Source organism: Colius striatus, chromosome 11 (assembly GCF_028858725.1).
Source record: "Colius striatus isolate bColStr4 chromosome 11, bColStr4.1.hap1, whole genome shotgun sequence".
NCBI lineage: Eukaryota > Metazoa > Chordata > Aves > Coliiformes > Coliidae > Colius > Colius striatus.
In genome coordinates this window covers 23,561,756-23,582,255 of record NC_084769.1, presented here as the reverse complement: position 1 = coordinate 23,582,255, position 20,500 = coordinate 23,561,756, and the positions used below count along the sequence as shown (strand labels likewise).

The 20,500-nt window shown below is 39.4% G+C and overlaps 1 protein-coding gene across 2 annotated transcripts in view; it reads right to left on the bottom strand.

The window, feature by feature from the left end:
• MAP3K20 (mitogen-activated protein kinase kinase kinase 20) overlaps positions 1–20,500 on the bottom strand; it is a 91,388-nt gene that overhangs the window by 54,986 nt on the left and 15,902 nt on the right. For both annotated transcript variants that reach the window (XM_062005129.1, XM_062005130.1), the window contains exons 3-4: positions 4,713–4,800; positions 526–627 (exon numbers count right to left, since the gene is read on the bottom strand). In XM_062005129.1, the coding sequence (XP_061861113.1) occupies positions 526–627; positions 4,713–4,800 (190 nt within the window). The remainder of the gene's footprint in view (positions 1–525; positions 628–4,712; positions 4,801–20,500) is intronic.

Here is a 20,500-nt window from a genome sequence, read left to right as displayed (position 1 = left end):
CTCTGAGAGAGATGTTAATGCTTTTAAATGTCATATTAATTATCTTTGATAAGCTGGAGTCTCACAGGGAAACCAGGATATGGATTTACTATCTGTTCATAAGTTGACATCAATTCTTGTGTGGTCATAGAGAACACAAAGGACTAAACAGCCTAGTCTGTGTTATTATATGAAGAATTTCAGTATGTTTGCTGAGAATAAGTCCTTAGCTTCCTTAAACATCCCAATTCAAATCAAATGTAAGGATAATTATGCACTTTACCTCATAATTACTCTACATCAGTAAAATTATCCTCTTGGGACTCAGGGGCAAACCAGAAGTAAAATTGGCTCATAGAAGCCATTTTCACTCCAGAAATTACTTGGGATTCATAATAACTAAGGAACACATTAAAGGGCACAGTGAATGGGGTTTGCCTTTTTCATGTTTGGTTGGTTGGGGATTTTTACAATTTGAATAAGGAAGTATAGGAAGGCTTTCCTGACTTCACTAGGAAAGCATCTGCAGCTGTACACTTTGCTTACCTTTAGCTATATCAGTTGCCCAGGTCATGATATGATCCATATCCATTTCTTCACTTTTGTTACTATTAATGTAATCAAACAGTGAGCCAGCAGAAGCATACTCTGTTAAAAAACAACAACAAACAAACTCACATGACATTTTAAAACATTGCACCTAAACTGAAAGGTCTAATGGATTCTGCCAGTTCCAGAAAGCAGCCAGCCTCTGGCTTAACAACAAAGAATCTGGGTTCAGCAGCTAACATTATTAGCAGTGTAGTAGGAGAGCGGTAGCTTGTTCTGATTATCCAAACACAGACGTAATCTACTGCTAAAGGTAAAAATAAATAAGTAAAATCATATCTATAAATTGGCATTAAAAAGAAAATGCATCAGAAATGTATATTATCAGGCAAGCTCAGGGAAAGCAGTTCAAATTCCAGAGTATAAGGTTCTGGATGGTCCTTCTTCAGGATGAAGGACTTTTTTCTGAACTTCTCTCAACCATGTCTACAGAAACCCACAGCAGCATTTTATGGGTACAAACAAAAGCATTTTTGGCCCATTGGTGTTTGCAAGCGTGGAAGATGGAATCCAGTCTGACTGTTAGAGCTCATGGAGCTGAGAGCTGGAATAACAGCATTGTTACACCTACACACATTTAGGTGTGAAGGTGACAACTGAGACACGACTGAAACCTCCATAGCACCACTTTTATGTCACTTGAAATTCTTACATATTTGTACAGTGAATTTGGCACTCCTGATCAGAAGAGGAGTTAACAGATAAGTTTGGTGGTATCAAATCCTTCTGTTTCCAAAGGCAGAGGATATTCAGTAGTGAGCAGTACTGCATATAAATGATGCCACATAACAAAAGATAATTTTTATTATTTTGAAGTAAAATCAGATGTAAAATATATTATGTTCTGTTAGGAAGAAGGGATTTGCAACTAGAAAGGGAAATTAATATTTTTTTCCTGTTTCCTCATGGGGGAACAGAGCAGCAGATTGAATCATTTGCTCATGAAAATATAGAAGGATGAAACCAGAGGTCTAAGAGATAAACAGGACAGATTTCTTTGTGCAGCAAATCATGTTCAGCAGTCTTAAGGCTGTATGCACCTCCCTATGCTTAGCATTTATCAAATAAGCTTTATGCTTATTTAACTTTCATTCAAGTTTCACTGGAAATAAAACAAGAGGTTTGTGAGTTGAAGCAGCTGATACATTTATTTTCTTGTTGGTTGCCACAAGAAGAGTGGGTATGTGCCACTCAGTGTACCCAAGTAGCACAAAGACCAAGGGGATGCAAGGGGCAAGTTCAAGCCTTTCATCCCTCTCTCCCAAAGCTATTCAGCGTGCTTCTCTGGCAGAATTCAAAATGGCCTTACAAGACTTCCCAGATCTTCATACCTAAGGTAACAAACCAGCTGGTACACAATTGAGAGCTCAATTTCAGCCATTTCAGAGCAACCACAAAATCATTCCCTCTAAGACTACATCAAATACATCCAAGTTGTTATTAATAATAATATTAATCAATGAATGATACATAATAGGCTAAATGCATTTTAAAAAATAAACATTGCTCCCCATGAAGGAAATCAAAACCACTGGGAGACTGCTGCATGGGGAAGCAAACTCTGGAACAAGATTGAATCTGCAGCCTAGAAGATGGCAGGCCATAGAAGAAGATTCCAATGCTAAATGAAAAGAAAGAGGGAGAAATTAGGAAGTCCCTTGAAAGTAAACACTCAAGTGGCAAGTTAGTTTTGAATCATTACTGCAGGACCTACCACTCTGCAGGAGACAGAAGTGTTGCTTGTGATGTCACCGAAAGAAGAGTAAGCTGCTGACCTGCACATTTCCTCAATTAAAACATAAGCTTTTTTTACCCATGATGTCATCATCTGTCTTATAAATGGATTCTTCAGGAATAGGTTGGCTGCATGCTTTGCATGCCATTACAATGCATAATTTGATCCACCAGGGTAAGGGACAACTCGGCTCCCTGACCTCTTGGTCACTCTGTGTGGGCAGAGGCAAACAAGCTTAAGCTCACCTCTTTACAGTCTCTTCTACATATTTCTAATTATTTTTTCTGCTATAGGTTTTGACTAGGAGATTATGGATTTGGAAATTGTATAACAAGGATAATTTGCTGTCAAGAATGGAGAAAAAGGTATTTGCTTTAGATAGAAAAGCTCTGAATGTCTGACTGAAGCCATGCTGTGGATGGGCTGTGGGATACACCAAGATGTTTCTGTGCAGATGAGGGGCACAAGCTCTGAGGACCTGTGGTCAAAAACCAGGTCTGAACGCTAGACACGAAGACCGCTGTTGACAGAGACAGTCAGTGACATCTAGAATGATGTGATCATGTTAGCAGCTTACTGGGCGGGATGATCAGTTACAGTACTGACATGCATCCCAGCAGGGGAACTTCTTTCGACTGAAGATGTAGCCTTTCTTGGAGAACTTTTTGACAATCCCACATAAAACATTATGTGCAGCTAACACTTGGTACATGTCTATGCTTGGCTGTCTGCCCTCACCTCCATCACTCTAAAGAAACATCAGTTTCTCAGTACTTCCGATTTTCCCTCATAAGAAATGGATTTCTGACTAAATACAGAGTTAAATCTGCAACACTGAAGACCATACAGAAGATCAGAGAGTGAAAATTCCTCTACAAGAAATTTCAATTGCATTTATTTTCTCAGTAGCCATTCCCTCATTTGAAAATAGTGTGGAGAAATGGAGCCTTGCTTTCCTTCCAAACCACAGGACTACAGCCGCCTTGAAGTTGCAGGGAGAAGCAATGCAGTTTATTAAAAAAAGCTCCCCATTCCCAATGCCATTATGAACTACACTAGCTATTGTCTGTCCTCTGACTGGCAAGCGAGTCACATGTCCTCCAAACACTGACCTTTTGTGAGATCTAACTGAGAGCCATCTAATCCAGACACCATCCCAAGTTGTTGATTATACATCTTTGTTGCTCTGCTTTCTGGCTTACATTTATTGCACTTATGTTAAAAATTATATTGAAGTTCCATTAATTAATTTATTAGCTTTCTGTTCTTTTATTGCTTCAAGAAGGTATTCCAGTTCCTGTCGATACACTATCCCAAGTGCATCCTGTGAATGCTGTAGACTGCGGTCAGCCCTATGCACCTCTGAAGTATTGGTTGCAACACTACGACCTCTAGTAGGCCAACACTCCTGGAAGCAAAGCTCCCCATGCTCCCAGTAGTGCTGCACCTCCAAGGTCCTCCCACCAGATTATCCTGCCATCTACAGTGACAATCAGATGTCTAAGAGACAGGTTGAAATAACTGCATTCTCATAGGTTCTGTCTCACCATTTGACAGCTAATAAAAGACTGAATAGCAGTGTTTCAAACTGGTATTAGACTGTGCCATGTGTAAAGGCTACTCTCTGCAACAGGCTCTTTGAAGTGTGACAGACATGCCAAAACATGCTTCCTAATCCACGCTTTCATGTCTTTTAGCTCTCCAAACATTTGTTTCGGCAGATGGGAGATTGCTTTGCTCTACGTTTATTTTCTACTACTATCTTACCTAGTTTCTCCCATGCAGGAATGGGAGAAATTGCATTTTCTGTAATGCCATTTTTTATCTGGACCAAGTCCCACAAAAAAACCACACCCAACAAAACCACAAAAAACGATCTCTGCGTAATTCTAGGAATGCCATAACAAATGAAACCTAGTTTCCAGTGAATAAAGGGAAGTTGTCTTACAAAGTTTAATAATTCCTTGACTCTATTTCAAGCTCTTCCCATGATTGGGAAGTTCCCTGTGCAGATTCTCCTATTTTCAGTAGGGGCAGAATTCATGGTGCAGCTTTGCTCTGAGCAGACTCTGAGCCTTCCCTTTTCACAGAACTTGCCAGAACTTTGTATCATTCTGTCACATGTCAGTTAAAATGGAAAAACAATTCACAAAAGAGGGTAAGAGAACAAAGTGAAAGCTTCTATTTAAAGGAGTGCTGAGTTTGTGCATTAAGAATGCCTCAGGCTCCAACTGCTCCTGGGCTGCTCCCCACCTCCAGCACTCCCATTTACATTGAGCACTCTAACATCCAAAGAAGGCCAGAACAAACAGTAAAACACTGAAACTGGATAAAGCTAATACCTTGTAACATTAGAATTTCACAAAATCAAGACAAAGGTCAGACATACCTGTAACTATGCCATAATTTGGAGGTTCAATGACAGCTCCATAGAACTGGATGATGTTTTTGTGACTGAGCACACTGAGAATTTCTGCCTGTTGGAAACAAACAAACAAGTTAGACAATTAAGAACAGGGCACTTAGTGAGTTTACTTTATACCCAGTCAGGTATCCACATATCTATACTTGTATAACACAAAATACACGCGTGCACACACACACACACACACACATATCTAGGAAAGACTGTCCACAAATGCTTGGTGTTTGAAAACTTCATGACAGAATCTGGCAAACGAATGCTTTATATGTTTGGGGGGGAAAAAAACCCAACAAATTTCAGACTATTCTTTCATGGCCAAGGCACAGATGTAGAAGCTAAGTCTTTGGAAAAACTGAAAGCCTTGGAAAACTTTGTTCAAAGAAAGATCTGGAGGTTTTTGGCAGAGTTGCCGCAATCCTATCCAGAATTTGTGTTTATGCACAAAGTACTACAAGTTCAGCGAGTCCAGTGCTTCGGGCTGTTAGAGCATACCACGCACACACAGCTCCATCCAATGTTTACTGGAAACGTGGAGTTTCCAGGCATGCGCTGTCGAGTCTGATTGAATCCGCACAGCAAACATGCTTAAGATTGCCAAATGGCCAGCAGTGCAGTTGAAACTGTTTCTCGGAGCAGACTGCAGATGTTTTAAAATGCTGGATAAATATACAAAACCTTCAAATTCCACTCGAACAATGCTTCTAGGTTTGAGAACAAGGCCACAATACAATGAGAATGCATCTTCAGAAAATAAGACAGAGAACCCCGCAGCTTTTGGGAAAAAAGGTCAGATTTCTCCTTCAGAGTCTCTAAATAATTTTGCCTCTGTAATATATTAAAAGAAACACTGAAGATATTTTAGCCACGTTTTTACACAAAAACACGTATTATGCAAATACTGGTACGTACTATTATGTATTTTAGTAATATTGTGCGTGTGTATATATATATATATACACACATTAAGATTTTGAGTTTATGTCAAACCTAAAACAGACATGAGCATCTAACAAGAAAAATATCGCAATTAATTCCTGTGAACTTATCAAAAGCAACTGATCTGATAGTTCCCTTCACTAGTTGTTGTAGTGTTGCTGTATACATGCAGGTGAGTCTTCCCACATTTGACAGGTAGTTGCCAATTAAATTAATTTGTGGCTTTGTAGATTCACTGAAAACAGGAAGACTGTAGCAACTTTCATGCAGAAGACCATAGTACATCAGCTAGTTCTACTGTAGTAAGTGTACAGACATACCAAAACAGTATTTTTGGGGCATGTGTTTTATCGTTGGTACCATGATACATGTGCATAACTGCATTCTCACAGATGAAGGCATCAGATGGCTCAATGTTTTCCTGTTGAGTTGTTTAAAGCCTTTTCTGAGTAACTTCAAGACAGTTTTGAATTAAAACCTTTAGCTAATTGACCCACTCACATTCAATTAAATCTTTAACTATAGCTTTGCACTTAACTTGGATTGCACTAGCTCTTTATGCTGCTTAGCCTGCTCTGCAAGAAAAACAGTGCTCCTGTGAAGTGAATCATCTTTTTTCACAATGTCAGAAAAGTAGTTTCCTTAATGTATGCTGTTTCACAGAATTACAGAATATGAAGGGTTGGAAGGGACCTCAAAAGATCATCTAGTTCAACCCCCCTCCACCAGAGCAGTACCACCTATAGCAGGTCACATAGTAACTCATCCGGGTGGGTTTTCAATGGCTCCAGAGAAGACTCCAGGCAGCCCACTCCAGTGCTCTGTCACCCTCACAGTGAAGAAGTTTCTCCTTATGTTTCTTTGAAATCTCTTATGTTCCAGCTTGTACCTGTTGCCCTTTGTCCTTTCATTGGACATAACTGAGGAGAGCCTGGCTCCATCCTCCTGACATCTGCCCTTTACATATTTATAAATATTAATGAGGTCACCTTTCAGTCTCCTCCAAGCTAAACAACCCCAGCTCTCTCAGCCTTTCATCATAAAGGAGACGCTCCACTCTATCATCTTTGTGGCCCTTTGCTGAACTCTCTCCAGCAGCTCCCTGTCCTTGAACTGGACACAATATTCCATATGTGGTCTCCCAAGGGCAGAGTAAAAGGGAAGGAGAACCTCACTCGACCTACTACCCGCACCCCTTCTAATACACTCCACGATGGCATAAGCCTTCTTAGCCACGGGGGCACATTGCTGGGTCATGGTCATCCTTCTGTCCACCATGACCCAGACTGAAGTCCACAAAACAATTTAGTTGGCAGCTATCCATCTAAACAAATGCGGGAAGATTCACCTGCAGGTAAACAGCAACACAACAATAGCCAGTCAAGGGATCCAAGAAGGGATCTGTCAGATCAGCCAGGAATCTGTGACCAGACAAAGCTCTGCCCTCCAGCTGCAGTCCCACCAGCCTCCCAAGGCAGGTGACTCTAGCAGCAGCAGGACTGCCTGTTTCACAAGCTGTACCTCCAACCTCCTTCCATAGCCTGGAGGACGCAGATGACAGCCTAGTCATTCAAAACTTCATCTCCATGGGCTAGCAAACTCAAGACCTCTATACTTCAAAAACTTTTTTATTCTGTTTTTATCTTCTTTTGGAAATATTGGCTTGGGGAATGCCTTCTAATTCCTATTAGCATTCATGCTGGATAACCGGGAGACATAACGTTCGTTTAATGCCTACCTGAATATTGCTAGAAATGAGACAGGAATACCAGGCTGCAAACAACATGAGACAAACTATCTAGACTACCCTTTCTTGAACACCTGGGTCAAGAGGAGTAGGATAAAACTGTCTTATTGTACAGTACTTCAAAATCCACCTATTTAAAGCACTGTACACACCACCTGCTGGCATTTACAATACATCTACCTGAATAGGCCATTAGAATGAAACTGACTGGTCTCACATTCAACTTTCTCACGTATTTAGGTCGTGGCTAAAGAAGTAGTACTAGATTAATCATTTAGAGAATGATTAAAAACACCACGTGATGAACACATCCAAGTGCCATAGCTCCCTATTCCACCACAGCAATGTGCAGAACTTAGTGACTGTCCTCTCTCTCATGCAAGATGCTGCTGGATTCCACTGTAAGCCCACCAGAATCACTAGACAACACAAGAGGCTGCACTATAGCAACACCAGCAGCAAAACCTAGGCCTACCAATCAACCAGTGCTCCAAGAAATGAGAGGAGCACCCAGCCAAGAGGACAAGCCTTTCACTGCCACAGGTACAATGACACCCAGTGCTTTTATTATTCAGAGTTTTAAAAATAATTATTTTCTAAGATTACCTTATTTACACCAAGATACATAAAGATCACATTCCAGAAGCGTGAAGAAATGCTGGGTTGACCATGGCTAATACTATCGTCTTCACATTGATGTTCATACTCTAAACTGGAATTTAACAGGCACCAAAGCAAGCTTCCATCCAAGAATAAGAAAGGCATCTATTAATTGCTAATAGATATCTCAAATTAAGAAGTGAGGGAGGGGGAAATTTCCAACTCTTTCCAAGCACCACTACTTCTGAAATAAATCCTTTCTAAACACTTTTAATCACTTTGCTGTTGTTAGCACTAGCAATTCTAGACTATTCCTTTCATGTTTTGCTCTTTTCAGTTGCAGTGGATCAGATGTAAACTCTATTAGCCAACTTAAAGACATTTATTCCTTACAGTACGAACGAGATGCAAGTTAATCCACATCTTTCAAGCTTTTGTAGGTTTGGTGTTTTTTTTTTTTACAATAAGGTGCCTTATTTCAATGAAAGACTGACTTTCAGATAGCAAATTACAAAGTGGTGGTTAAAGACCAGTATTTCAAAGGTTTCTTAGGCACAAGAATATTTAGACTCACCTTTGAGCATCAAACTCATACTTAAATCCAAAATAAATAAATGCTTGGAAGTCATGCATCTGTCTGCCTAAAGGCCACTGAAGAAGCCAGCCCTCAATAGCATGGGCATGAGATATTCACTTCCCTCAATAAAACTGCTTTCTATCATATGCAACTTAAATGAGCATTAATTTCATTCCTAAAGCCATGTGACAAGTCTTCCATTACTTCAATACGCAACTTTTTGTGTAAAAGACAGAATTTACAGGTTTTTTTTAATGTTGGACTGAGGCAAAACTGGAGGAAGCTCAGCTGAAGGAAAGACACAAACACAAATACAAACTCCTTGGACATAACAGAGAGACACAATTACACACACAAGGTGACTGCTATAGAGCTGAATGTTATGCTTTGTCCCACGGTAAGCTTAGTCACAGCCTGGTACTGCTCATCAAACCACACTAAAACCGTTCACTCTATACTTACACCACAGGTATGGGTGAAATTATGTCCCTCTCTCAAGCCCCGCTGAAGGGAATTACAGACTAGATACCATTTCTTGAAGGCAAAGGGATTCCAAAGTCTGAATAAACCTAATCCACTGTTTACATAAATCAATGAAATCCAAGGTCAGAGCAAATTACGCTGAAAACATTTTAATTTAATTCTCACTTACTGGCTCCTGTAGCCCTATGAATTATGTTTGATTTACAGTAAGACAACTACAATATAAGACTTAGTAACTCAGGTAATCCCTTAGTGTACAAACTAATTGTGTCCTATGAACCATGGTATGGATCACAGTGCTTAACGGGCAATTTATTTTTATGCCTGTTTAATCTCTGCTTATTGACATACGTGAAAATGTCAATTACATCGTCTATGACTGACACAACCCTCTGGCTGTCTCTAGGCCTGCTTGTAGTGCTCTTAATCTTCTAGTATGAACGACTATGCATGAATAATCCTATTTTCAGTACTTTCAGCAGGCAAAACCAAAGTCCTACTCTAGGCCTTGTCCATGTTCAGCAATTGCTGGACAGAAACCTCCAGCATAGATTTTGAGTGTGGCCAGCAGGAGATGAGGCGATAAAGCAGGCTACCTGGACGGCGAGGTCATGTTATGATCAGCACAAGCCTCAGCTCACAGGGACGACAACTCTTAGCTTGATTATGCTCTCTTCAGTGCCTTTGCAGCAAGAGCAGCAAAACATAGCTTAGCTCTGGAGACATCTTCAAGGTCAGCGCTGACTGCAGATGTGGGCAACGGCCACCTGATGCTGAGCTGGCATTACTCGGCAGTGCAGACAAGGCCATATCATCAGACCTTTAATTGCATCCACAAAGGCAGTAAGGATATGGATGGGGCACTCTGCATACAGCTGTGTTGTTGCCTGCCAGCTATTTGTACCAGCCACAGCTGCTTGTCAGATCTCCCTATCCCAAAGCAGCTAAAGTTAGCAAAGACCAAACAACTCAGCATATTGTTGTTACTCTGGTCCTCCTCGGAAACATGTTAGAAAGTTGTTACACTTGTAGTCAAGAGAAGCAATCAAGAGTTTGGGCTAGCAGCCGATCCCAGCAGCACAGCTGCACCTGCAAAAGAACATCTGTCCACAGAGATTTCTCAGTATTAAAAGACATTTTTTGCTTGGGTCTGGGCAAACTGAGCCCACAGCAACTTAACCACTTTTACTTCCAGGTGCCTTTGGAGCTCCTGGCTGGAAAGGACAAAGTACTGCCATCCCTCCACTCTAGTATGAGTAGAATAGTTCAGGATTAACATGGGAAATAGCTGCAGCCCCTTGTGAGCCCATCAGGTCAGCCGGAAGCCAATCAACTCTCCTGTTAATAAATCAGTTAATTGTACAGCAAGATGCCCCTTTGCTCTGTGCAGAATTATAGGGTTAGACATAGTCAGCTACTTAAGGAATCTGATTAACACAACTTCCTTTAACTACCTTATCATATTTACAGTTACATTCCACAATAGTTTGGTTATTTACTTTTCCAAATAAATGTTTGCCATATTTATTAAGGAGATATTTAGACATACTTAAGGCAGCTTTGAAAATATATTTTTCCTACGTCTTCTAGCATTTTAAAGGCTTTGACCTTTGTCATGTTCTTGGGAGAGCTGCAACTTAGCTAATCTCAGGGGGTTTTACAGTCTAATAAAAGGACAGTTAGAAGAAGCTAGTTGATGTTTTATTAAAATCATTCTACTCCTGACAGCCACATACAAAAATGATACAGAATGCTAACACAAATCAACCCCAAACCTTTATTTCCACATTCCTGCTTAAAAATACATTCAGTTTGTGTCCATTTCCAGCATCTTGGGAATGCTCTGCTCTGGATTCACTGATATTTTATAAGGAATTATGTCTCTTATAATCCAGTATTTTCTCTAGGTAAATGATCCCAAACACCATTTTACAGATGCAATACTAAGACAATCAGCATATAGAGCTATGCTTCAACTACAAAAACACTAATAAACATACAACTTAGAAGCCTACAAGCTTATGGCATTTTTTAAATGTAATACCATCAAAACATTAAGTCAAAAAAGCCAATTTCACACCTTTTCACAAGATATTTATGTCTTACATGCTTTAACATAAATATTATACAGCTACACGATGCTCAGTTTTAAGCCACATTAAAGTTTTGAGAGAGACCAGAAATTCCCCGTATCAGGTAATTTTTTCTGCTTCATTGTTTCTGTCCTTTTGAGTGTTAAACTGAATACAGTTCTTAATGAGCAGGATAGGGAAACAGTTTATGTAATTTAGCTCTTTCTGGATTATTATCATGCCATAGTCTTTGAGAAGTACCATTCTATCATTGCTAACAAATGATCTTCTCAGTATATAATAAATACAGGGATATTTAAATAATTTTGTAAATATAAAACTATTAATGAGAATTATGCAGCAGGGTTGTTACACAATTATTTGTTTTGAATATTAAAATAAAAATTTAAGCAGATACAGAGCAAAACTTTAGGACTTTTCCTACTCTTTTGTCTGCTGTCATATGGTTTTGTAAGAAAAAAAGGAAAGGTTTTGTGCTTTGAGGTCCCCAAGATGAAAGCTAACAATAAGCAAAACACACTGATTATCCAGCTCAGGGAATGTTTGTTAAACCTATTAAATTGTCTTTGACGCTAACAATACAAGAGGAAAACCACATGGCAAAGTCAAAGAATCCTCCGTAAGATCTTTTAACTGCAAGTAAATAGAGATATCACATGTTTTGATGAGAGCTGTGGGCATCCTCCCAGCACAAATGAGTTATCGTCTTTTTCTAAAGGCAGTCATAGCTCTTAAAACTACGGTAGCACTTAAAGCTGTGGGAGCTTGGGGTTCTTTTTAAGTACTCATTTAGAGGATAATTTATCCCAAATAAAGGTATTTTCTGTAGCCCATTAACAAGTTAAAACTCTGTCAGTGTCTGTTATGCCTAGAAGACATCCATATATATTTGGTGTTGTAGGGATACTGTTTCATAAACCACACAGAAGAGTTAAATTACATTCTCAGATTGATGCCACCAGCACTCCAGTAAATAACAGAATTAAATTCTCATAAGTACATCTACAATGACATAAAAAAGCCACGTACTTAAAAGCATTTTGATTGACCAAATGTTTCAAAGCATCAAGTTTGCATCAAAAATTATGTTCTACACTGTTACAAATCACAGAGATTAAAAGTGGAAATACAAAGAATGAGAATACATTCTCATTGCTATATACTTATCATTACTTTAAATTCACTGTTTTATATCACCACATAATTTTATTTTTTTTAAATACACACAGCTTAAATACTTTGTACTTAAACTTTTAGGTTGTAATCTTAAAAAAAACAACCACATTATCAAGACTCCTCAATCCCATTAAACTGTCATAACATACGACAGTGAAAGAATATGGACATAAATTCATGATGTGCTGTTCCAAGTTGACCCCATCTTACATAACTAACTTGAAAATATTTTGTTTGCCACATGCAGTAGCAACTGTGTATGGACATTTTTAGAGGTAAGGAACATTGTAGGACATGTTAGTAGTAAAACGCATTGGATATTGGCCATTTAAAAAGAAAACCGAGTTTTATACTCTACCATAATTTTTTATAGCAATGCTTGCAAATAACTTGGCAGTTTTAAGGACAATCTGAAGGTTACAGGATTAGAAGTACTATCTAGTATATTCAGAACAGGCCCATCAAAACACTACTGCAAAGGCTTGCTCATTTCATGGAAAGCAGGCTGGTCTTTCCAAAAATCACAGGGAGGTTTGTCCTGATGTGGCAGCAGACTCTCTGCCTTACACAGTAAGCAGGAGCTAGGTCAAGCTGTCTCAATCCTGACACTGACGTACATCAGCCCAGTAAAAACTCGCTATCGGTGAGAGAACAGGCTGTTAACAGAATCTGCAGCATTTAGGATAAAACTTTCAGCAGAAAATCCTTACAGAGGTTTAATAAGCTTGAAAACAACATCTTGAGACATGACTACACTGACATCTACCCAAAAAAAGACAAAAAGAAAAAAAAAGCAAGCACAGAGATCATGAATAGATAACTCATATTCACACAGATTTCAACTGTAAATCCACAGTGTCTAAACACACCACACAGCAGCGTTACATTTTGCACCATACAGTTTGAGATTCTAGCAGCATTTAACATTAAGGTACCTGATAAAGGGAGCTCAGCCAAGAACAAGAGGAGCAGTTTGTATTTCACTAGTACTGTTTGCAGTTAGTAAAACCCTGCAAAACATGCATAAACTATGTATTTGTAATGGTGTAAGAGTTTAGAAGTGAGTAATGTACTGCAATATTATAAATATTTAATTCAGGTAGATTTAGAATAAGAAGTTGCCTCCAGCCGCAAAATGATACCACCAATTTAATAGAAACAATAGATGAGTGGACTAAACAGCAGGCTTGAAATACCTGAGCTCCCATAGAGCAGTTTATTTTCAGCAATCATTATTTCTTTTTTCATTGTTGTGAAATTTTCCCATTTATTTGCAATCACTTTGAACACAAACCTGCCTTGACTACAGAGTACAGCAACAAAACCCATGATGTCTCTAAAATACAAAGGAATAAGAAAACGTGAAACTTTCTGACTCCATGCTCACTCCACAGGTGAGCAAGTATCATGGCTCATATTCAACTCTTGAATCTTTTCGGATCCAACAAATGGAAGAATATCCAAAGAAATTATTTCTGAACTCAAAGTTACCATAAGTCTCACAAACACCTTGTTGGAAAGACATTCTGGTATGACAGTGATGGGTAAAACCAATCCTCTTTCAAGGAGACTCCAGCAGCACTTAAGGGTGACAACAAATAACATTAATAAATAGTATATAGAGAAAGGCCATGTCCATATACATCCAGCTAAAGCAGTGACTCTTCTGAGATTTGTAGTGTATTATTAAGGAATCTGGATAATGTAGAAGAACAGATCTAATTCTCATTATACAGTGGCTTTTGCTGAACAATAGGCACAAACTCCAACAGAGACTGCAGCAGCTATACTCATGGTTCCTGATCTACTACTCCAAAGAAGCTGTGATCCTTGCACTAAAGTATTTTCTCAAACTTAATCAATAAAACTGTAATTTAACCAAGGAAAAAACTTATCATGTGGCTTGATGAGCATTCACTCTAAGCCTGTCTTAGAGTAGACAAACTCAACTTACTGTAGCTAACGATGGGGACAGCACTTGACAGAGATCCTTCTTGTTTTGAATCCCAGCGACTATTAAAGTGTCAGAAAATGTTCTCTAACCAAAAAAGGCCGAGCCCACCCTCATGAAAACAGCACATCACAGGTGCTACCTCCTGTTACATGTTAACAGCAACGGTTGGGGAACCATGTGGGGTTCTACTTTCCACACAGGCTATCAAGAGCTCTATAGGAGGTTCTCCCCACTTACCACTTAAAAATGACCTGACCCTACAGAAAAGCAAAGAAGCACTCCCCACCCAGAGAAAGTCTGGACACAAAACTTTCAGCATAGAAATTCTGTGACCAGCTGACATAAAAGAAAGTAGTTGCCAATTCCAGACCTTCTGCTGAAGTGTCTGAGAGTCCTGCACAGATGAGAAGCATTTTTCATGCCACATTTACCTCTGCCATAGCGTAGATCATTTTCCTTCTTGAATACAGCTTGCTGACTTACCAAGTCTCTTTACCCTGACTTAAGCAGTAGGTATCCTCCCTCAGGTTACAGCCACATCTCCACTCCACCTTGCTGAGACTGGCAAGAACATAAGGCAGAACAGCCTCTGGAAACACGTGACTACACATGACTTACAACTCCACTAAAACCCGACTTGTACCTTCTCCAACCAAGTATTACTGCCCTTCAACCAGGACCATGACATCAAGCAATATCAAGAAAAACAGGCTCCACAACAGCACTCTGGCTAATGACAACTATGATCTCCATTCCCAACAAAACTAAAGTTTCAGGACATAAATTTCTTACATCCTTTTCAAAAAGTTATTCTTCTTTGTCTAAGACTGAAAACTATATCTTACTTAGAAGCTTGGCTATCTGCTGGGTAGCAATGATCAAAACATGAAACTAGACAAAACTCTTGACATTTCAAGCTTTTACCTTTAGACAAAGAAGATCCACTGTTTATTTTTTGTTGGGATTCTTCCTCAATCTTTTCTAATGAGATGAAAAAGTTTCAAATAAAACAATGGCCAAGATAAAAACTTTAGAGGAAAACTAGCACTATTTTATAACCATATATAACCATTTAACCATTTATTACTGTCCTGTATACTCCTGAAATCTAACTTCAGCTTTTACCCTACTTCTCTGATTAATTTCTTGTACACAGAACTCCTTATCTTACCCAGATTTCTTTATAGCTATCTGCTGACCTGAGATGTCAACATAATTATTTCATTTCTAACCCTTATTATAAAAAAAACTTGTTTTCAGAAAATAAATTCTTTAAAAAAAATTATGTTGGCATCATATCTATGTAAAAATACAAGCAGTCAGCCTCAAAATAAATTGTCTAGAAAGAGAACAGCTTCAATACTAGGATCTCTGAACTCCGTAGAAAGCAAAAATCTAGAAGAAGTTGTATAGAAGAGTGATAGAGACTAATTACAGAGTGATCTAGTATCTTATGAAGGCAATGGCTTTGAGTTTCATGAAGAGCAGACTTAAAAGGAGCTGAGAGCTTGTGCAGTTTTTTTATCACCACAGGATACCAAATTAAGCCAAAAAGTCTTACTCATTGCTCTCCTCTAACCAAACAGCAATATCCTAAGCCATTTCCTTCCCCAAAGTTACGACAGAACAACAAGAAGTACTGCAACTTATACCCCTCTCTGTGCCGCAATCTTGGCTCTGTGGTTCAGACCCATCAGGAAGAGCAAAACTGAATGAGTCAAACTAAGAATGTAAAGCATGAGACCTGCTCCAGCTCCTCTGCGATGGCTGGTGGAAGACAGCACATGCAAGTCAGAATCTTCCAAGGGAATTGGAAATGGGAGAAAACCACAGCAACACATGTGATATCAATTCTCATTCTCCAACATGTGCAAAATGTTCGAGAACTGCTCTGACACACATGAACAGACTAAAATTTCTATCAGAATACAGATGTAGAAGTAGTAAACAGAAGACAGTTGAATACAAAAATAACAGTACTGCAATAACACTCCACAATGTAACCACAGTATATTCTAGCGTAAACATGTAAAGGGAAAGAACATCTTGCAACTACATTCAGCTTTGGTATTTGTCCATTTGTGTTTCTACTTCCACGCTTGTAATCTGCACCTTCAGAGTTAATTTTATTTTTCTCTTTTATCACTTTATTAGAAAAATTCCAGACACATCAGAATAACATGAGAGGAAGATCACATACATACTCCAATGGGGAATTAGGAATATTTTAAAGGCCCGTTAGATCATCTCTATTTTATATTTTGTGATTACAAAACAAATGACTTGCACTACTTCCTCCATTGCCCTGCACTGTGCTTTCCAAGGACCTCAGTAAATGAAACAGCAATGAGGAAGTGGGAACGCTGTATTACATGAGCCCACAGGAACTTCAGGACTGGAGTCATGTACCAACAAAACCTCTCTCCCATGGGCTGCACCTGAAAAGCCAAAGAGGAGACATGATGCTGCTGCTAATGACAACTGCAGCCTGAATCTGAGAGCAGCAGCAGAAAGAACTTGCATTTCTTCCTATTCTAGCAATGCCCACAGTCCTTGCACAACAAGCAAACTGTTTGATTTATACTTCGAGCACAAACACAGTTCACTACAACGAACTGAGCTCACAAGCTAGATCTAGGGCCCAGATGCTCCATGCTGTTTCAGTGGCACAGAGCACATTCAAACCTGCAATATCTCTGTTATGGAAGAAGCTGTATCCCATACACCACAGCTTCCCACTTTCCAATGCCAGAAGTATACAAAAAACTTGTCTGGGAACTATTCTAATTTAAAGAGAAATCAACTCCTCTCAAGGATCAGACAAAAACAAATGTAATTGTCCATGCCACCTTCATAGAATCATGGAATGGTAGGGGCTGGAAGGGACCTTTAGAGATCATCTAGTCCAACCCCCCTGCAGAAGCAGGTTCACCTAGATCAGGTCGCATAAGAACATGTTCAGGCAGGTCTTGAAGACCTCCGAGGAAGGAGACTCCACAACTCCCCTGGGCAGCCTGTGCCACTGCTCCCTCACTCTCACAGTGAAATAGTTTTTTCTTATGTTTAAGTGGAACTTTTTGTGTTCCAGCTTCATCCCATTACCCCTTGTCCTGTTGCTAGCAACTATAGAAAAAAAGGGATGACCCAATCTCCTGACACCCACCCTTTAGATATTTATAAATGTTAATAAGATCACCCCTCAGTCTCCTCTTCTCCAGACTAAACAGCCCCAGTTCCCGCAGCCTTTCCTCGTATGAAAGATGTTCCATTCCCCTGATCATCTTGGTGGCCCTGCGCTGGACTCTCTCCAGCAGTTCCCTGTCCCTCTTGAGCTGAGGAGCCCAGAAATGGTCACAATACTCCAGATGAGGCCTCACCAGGGCAGAGTAGAGAGTGACCTGCTGGCCACACTCTTCTTGATGCATCCCAGGATGCCATTGGCCTTCTTGGCCACAAGGGCACATTGACCTTCAGGTCAAGCAAGGTTGGAATGACTTAAGCATTCTCCTTAATTCAAGTAAAATCCTCCTATATCAATATTGATCATAAGGCTTCACTGTCTGAGACAACTCTCCAGAGGGCACAGCCAGAACTCTTTCTACCCTGAGGGCTGTATGGCTACATGGTATTTTCCCTCCCTTTCCATGTGTGCTGCCACTGTGCTGTGCACTTGCAACATCCACTGTCCTGCTGAGGGTGTTCAGTTCTAGGAGACAATTCCCTAATTCCAGGGAAAGTCCTTCCTTCTGCATGGAAAAACAACAAAAAATGGACCTTAGGAAGGCTAACTCTTACAAGAAAGATGCAGTACTGGAAGTAAAAGTGCACTCAGAAAAACTATTCTTCTCTTCAATAGTACACAGCGTTATTAAAAAGGGGGTTTGGCTGATAGTATCGGGAAGGCAGCCATAACCCTTCTGCCTTTCTTCCTTCTTGAGTTTGAATTGTTGCAGTTTGGAGGACTTTGAGATTTCTCCTAAAGGCCAGTTTTATCAACTACGTTTGTTTTTAATAAATCAGGATATAATTACTGTAGTTGCCTCTGAGTGAAGAACAAAGACCATTTGGATATTACTGTTGTGCAGAGCAAGTGTGATGGTCTTGCAGATTACTGCAAACCTTACAAGTATTTCATACTTCAACCATTAACGACTCTTTACAGCACTTTCAGGACAGATAATTTTGTGATGAGTGCTCATAACTCTTGCTAACGACATTTTTTAGCTAATAAACTGTTGATAAATAAAGACATTTCCTACAGGGCAAAAAGAAAATACCACTCTGCCAAAATTTGGAGAAAATGGAACATTTCATTTGGGTTAATGATGTATCTAATGTTAGGCATCTACATTTACAAATGATCTTGATATTGCTTCAAGTTCGCCATTGCTTACTCCTATTACCCCCAAATCAACAAAAAAGCAAAACTTTCACTGAAAAGCAAATCTTAAGGAACAGAGATCTTAAACCTTTAGAAGGGCTGCTTTAGATGCTTTAGTCAAGGACCTTTAGATGCTTTAGTCCTGCATCTTTTCAAAATGTTCTCACTGTTCAGTTTAGACTAACATACCTTTATTATTGTGTATTACAAAAAGACAACACAAGGTGTAACAGCCTTCTGAAAATACTTGTCTTTTCTTCAAAGTCTCTATTGAATTTAGAATTTTGATAGGTTGAAGTAAACGATGGTGTTAGATGCAAAAGCAGAACTCAGATCTCAATTCTTCCAAATATATATCTTAAGACATACAGCTTATTTAAATAAGAGGAAGTAAAATTCCTCGTTCCTTTAAAAGCTGTGTATAGGGATGGATTTTTACAGCCTAATCAGGGTGAAGAATCCTCAACTGAAAGCTCACAAAGGGACCCCTCTATCGTTTCTCCATTTTTCATTTCCACTTTTCTCTTGAAAGAGGTGTCTCACTGGAGAACCTGAAGAGTGAAAGATTTTAAAGTACAGGAATGAAATCCATCAAACCCAGGATTGTGGTCCAAACCCAACCAGCTGTCAAACCCAGAGATACAAATGTATGCTCATTTCTGCCTAATAAAATTTGAATCAAACACTTTGCATCTGGTTCTCCATGTGAGCTTTTATGCAAACTTCTAAAGTGCAAGGAATCCTGGGGTGGAAGAGCTATTCTGAGAGCTTTCACATAGTTCATGTAATTAGGGAAACCACTTCCTTTGATTGTAAGTGTTCAAAACAGCTGAATTTCTTTCTTCAAAGGAACTCTGTGATTTGGGTCATCTCTTTTACTTGCTCTTTCATGTTTCTCAAGATGAGAGGTGAGACTGTAGAGCATATTATTTAGAAAAAAAAAATTCCACTTTTTGTTTTAGGGATTGAACTTGGACTATTCAAAAGGTTGTCATTTGGAAATCTATCCTTCTTTCCCTCCCTCTGTTTCCTTCCTTTTCTGATAAGCTCTTCAGTGGCTCCAGCGAACATAGTCCAAAATGCCAATTTAAACCTAAGGGAAAACTGAAATATGGTACATAAAGGAAAAGGGATTCTCATTTTCCTTTGTATGGTTGTGGCTGAATATGTAATTATAAGGGAGCTTTAGCTGCAGGATGTCAGTCCCCATGTCACGTTTACCTTTTTAATGGTTCTAAACACTGACCAAGCAAAAAGGCAGGAATACAGATTTTTTAAAAGACAAACAAAGCAGCTGCCCTTGTCTTTGAAACAAGTCTGCAGGTTTTTTCTTTCCCAGAAAGAGAACCTAGGTCACAGTTTCAAGGCAACGATCGTGTCACTAGAGCTAACAGCCGATGCCAGTGTCCTCAACGAATCAAGTGTCACTTGCCCTGAATTTCTTGAGCCAGGCACCCTGTTAGTGCTGTTACTCCATGTTCGCCTTGGTTAACAGTCATAACAGGCAGGCAATCTCTCACTTCTCATAGTAGAGCACAAAAATACAGCAATGAAAAGGTAGGAGATTTCATACCACAAATGTAAAATTTATTCAGTATCAACAGCATGCTTGTTTACCCCAGGAGGACCAAGCTTTATTCCCAGCCAGTGAAAAATTGCAGAACTCCTTCCAGAATTGTAGCACTAACAAGGAAGCTGTTTGCAATGAGAACACAATAAGCCACTTGGGATACAGAGCCAGAAACCACATTACTGCCAACTTCTGCACAGGACAGATGAGACAATGGCTTGGAAAGAAGTCTTTA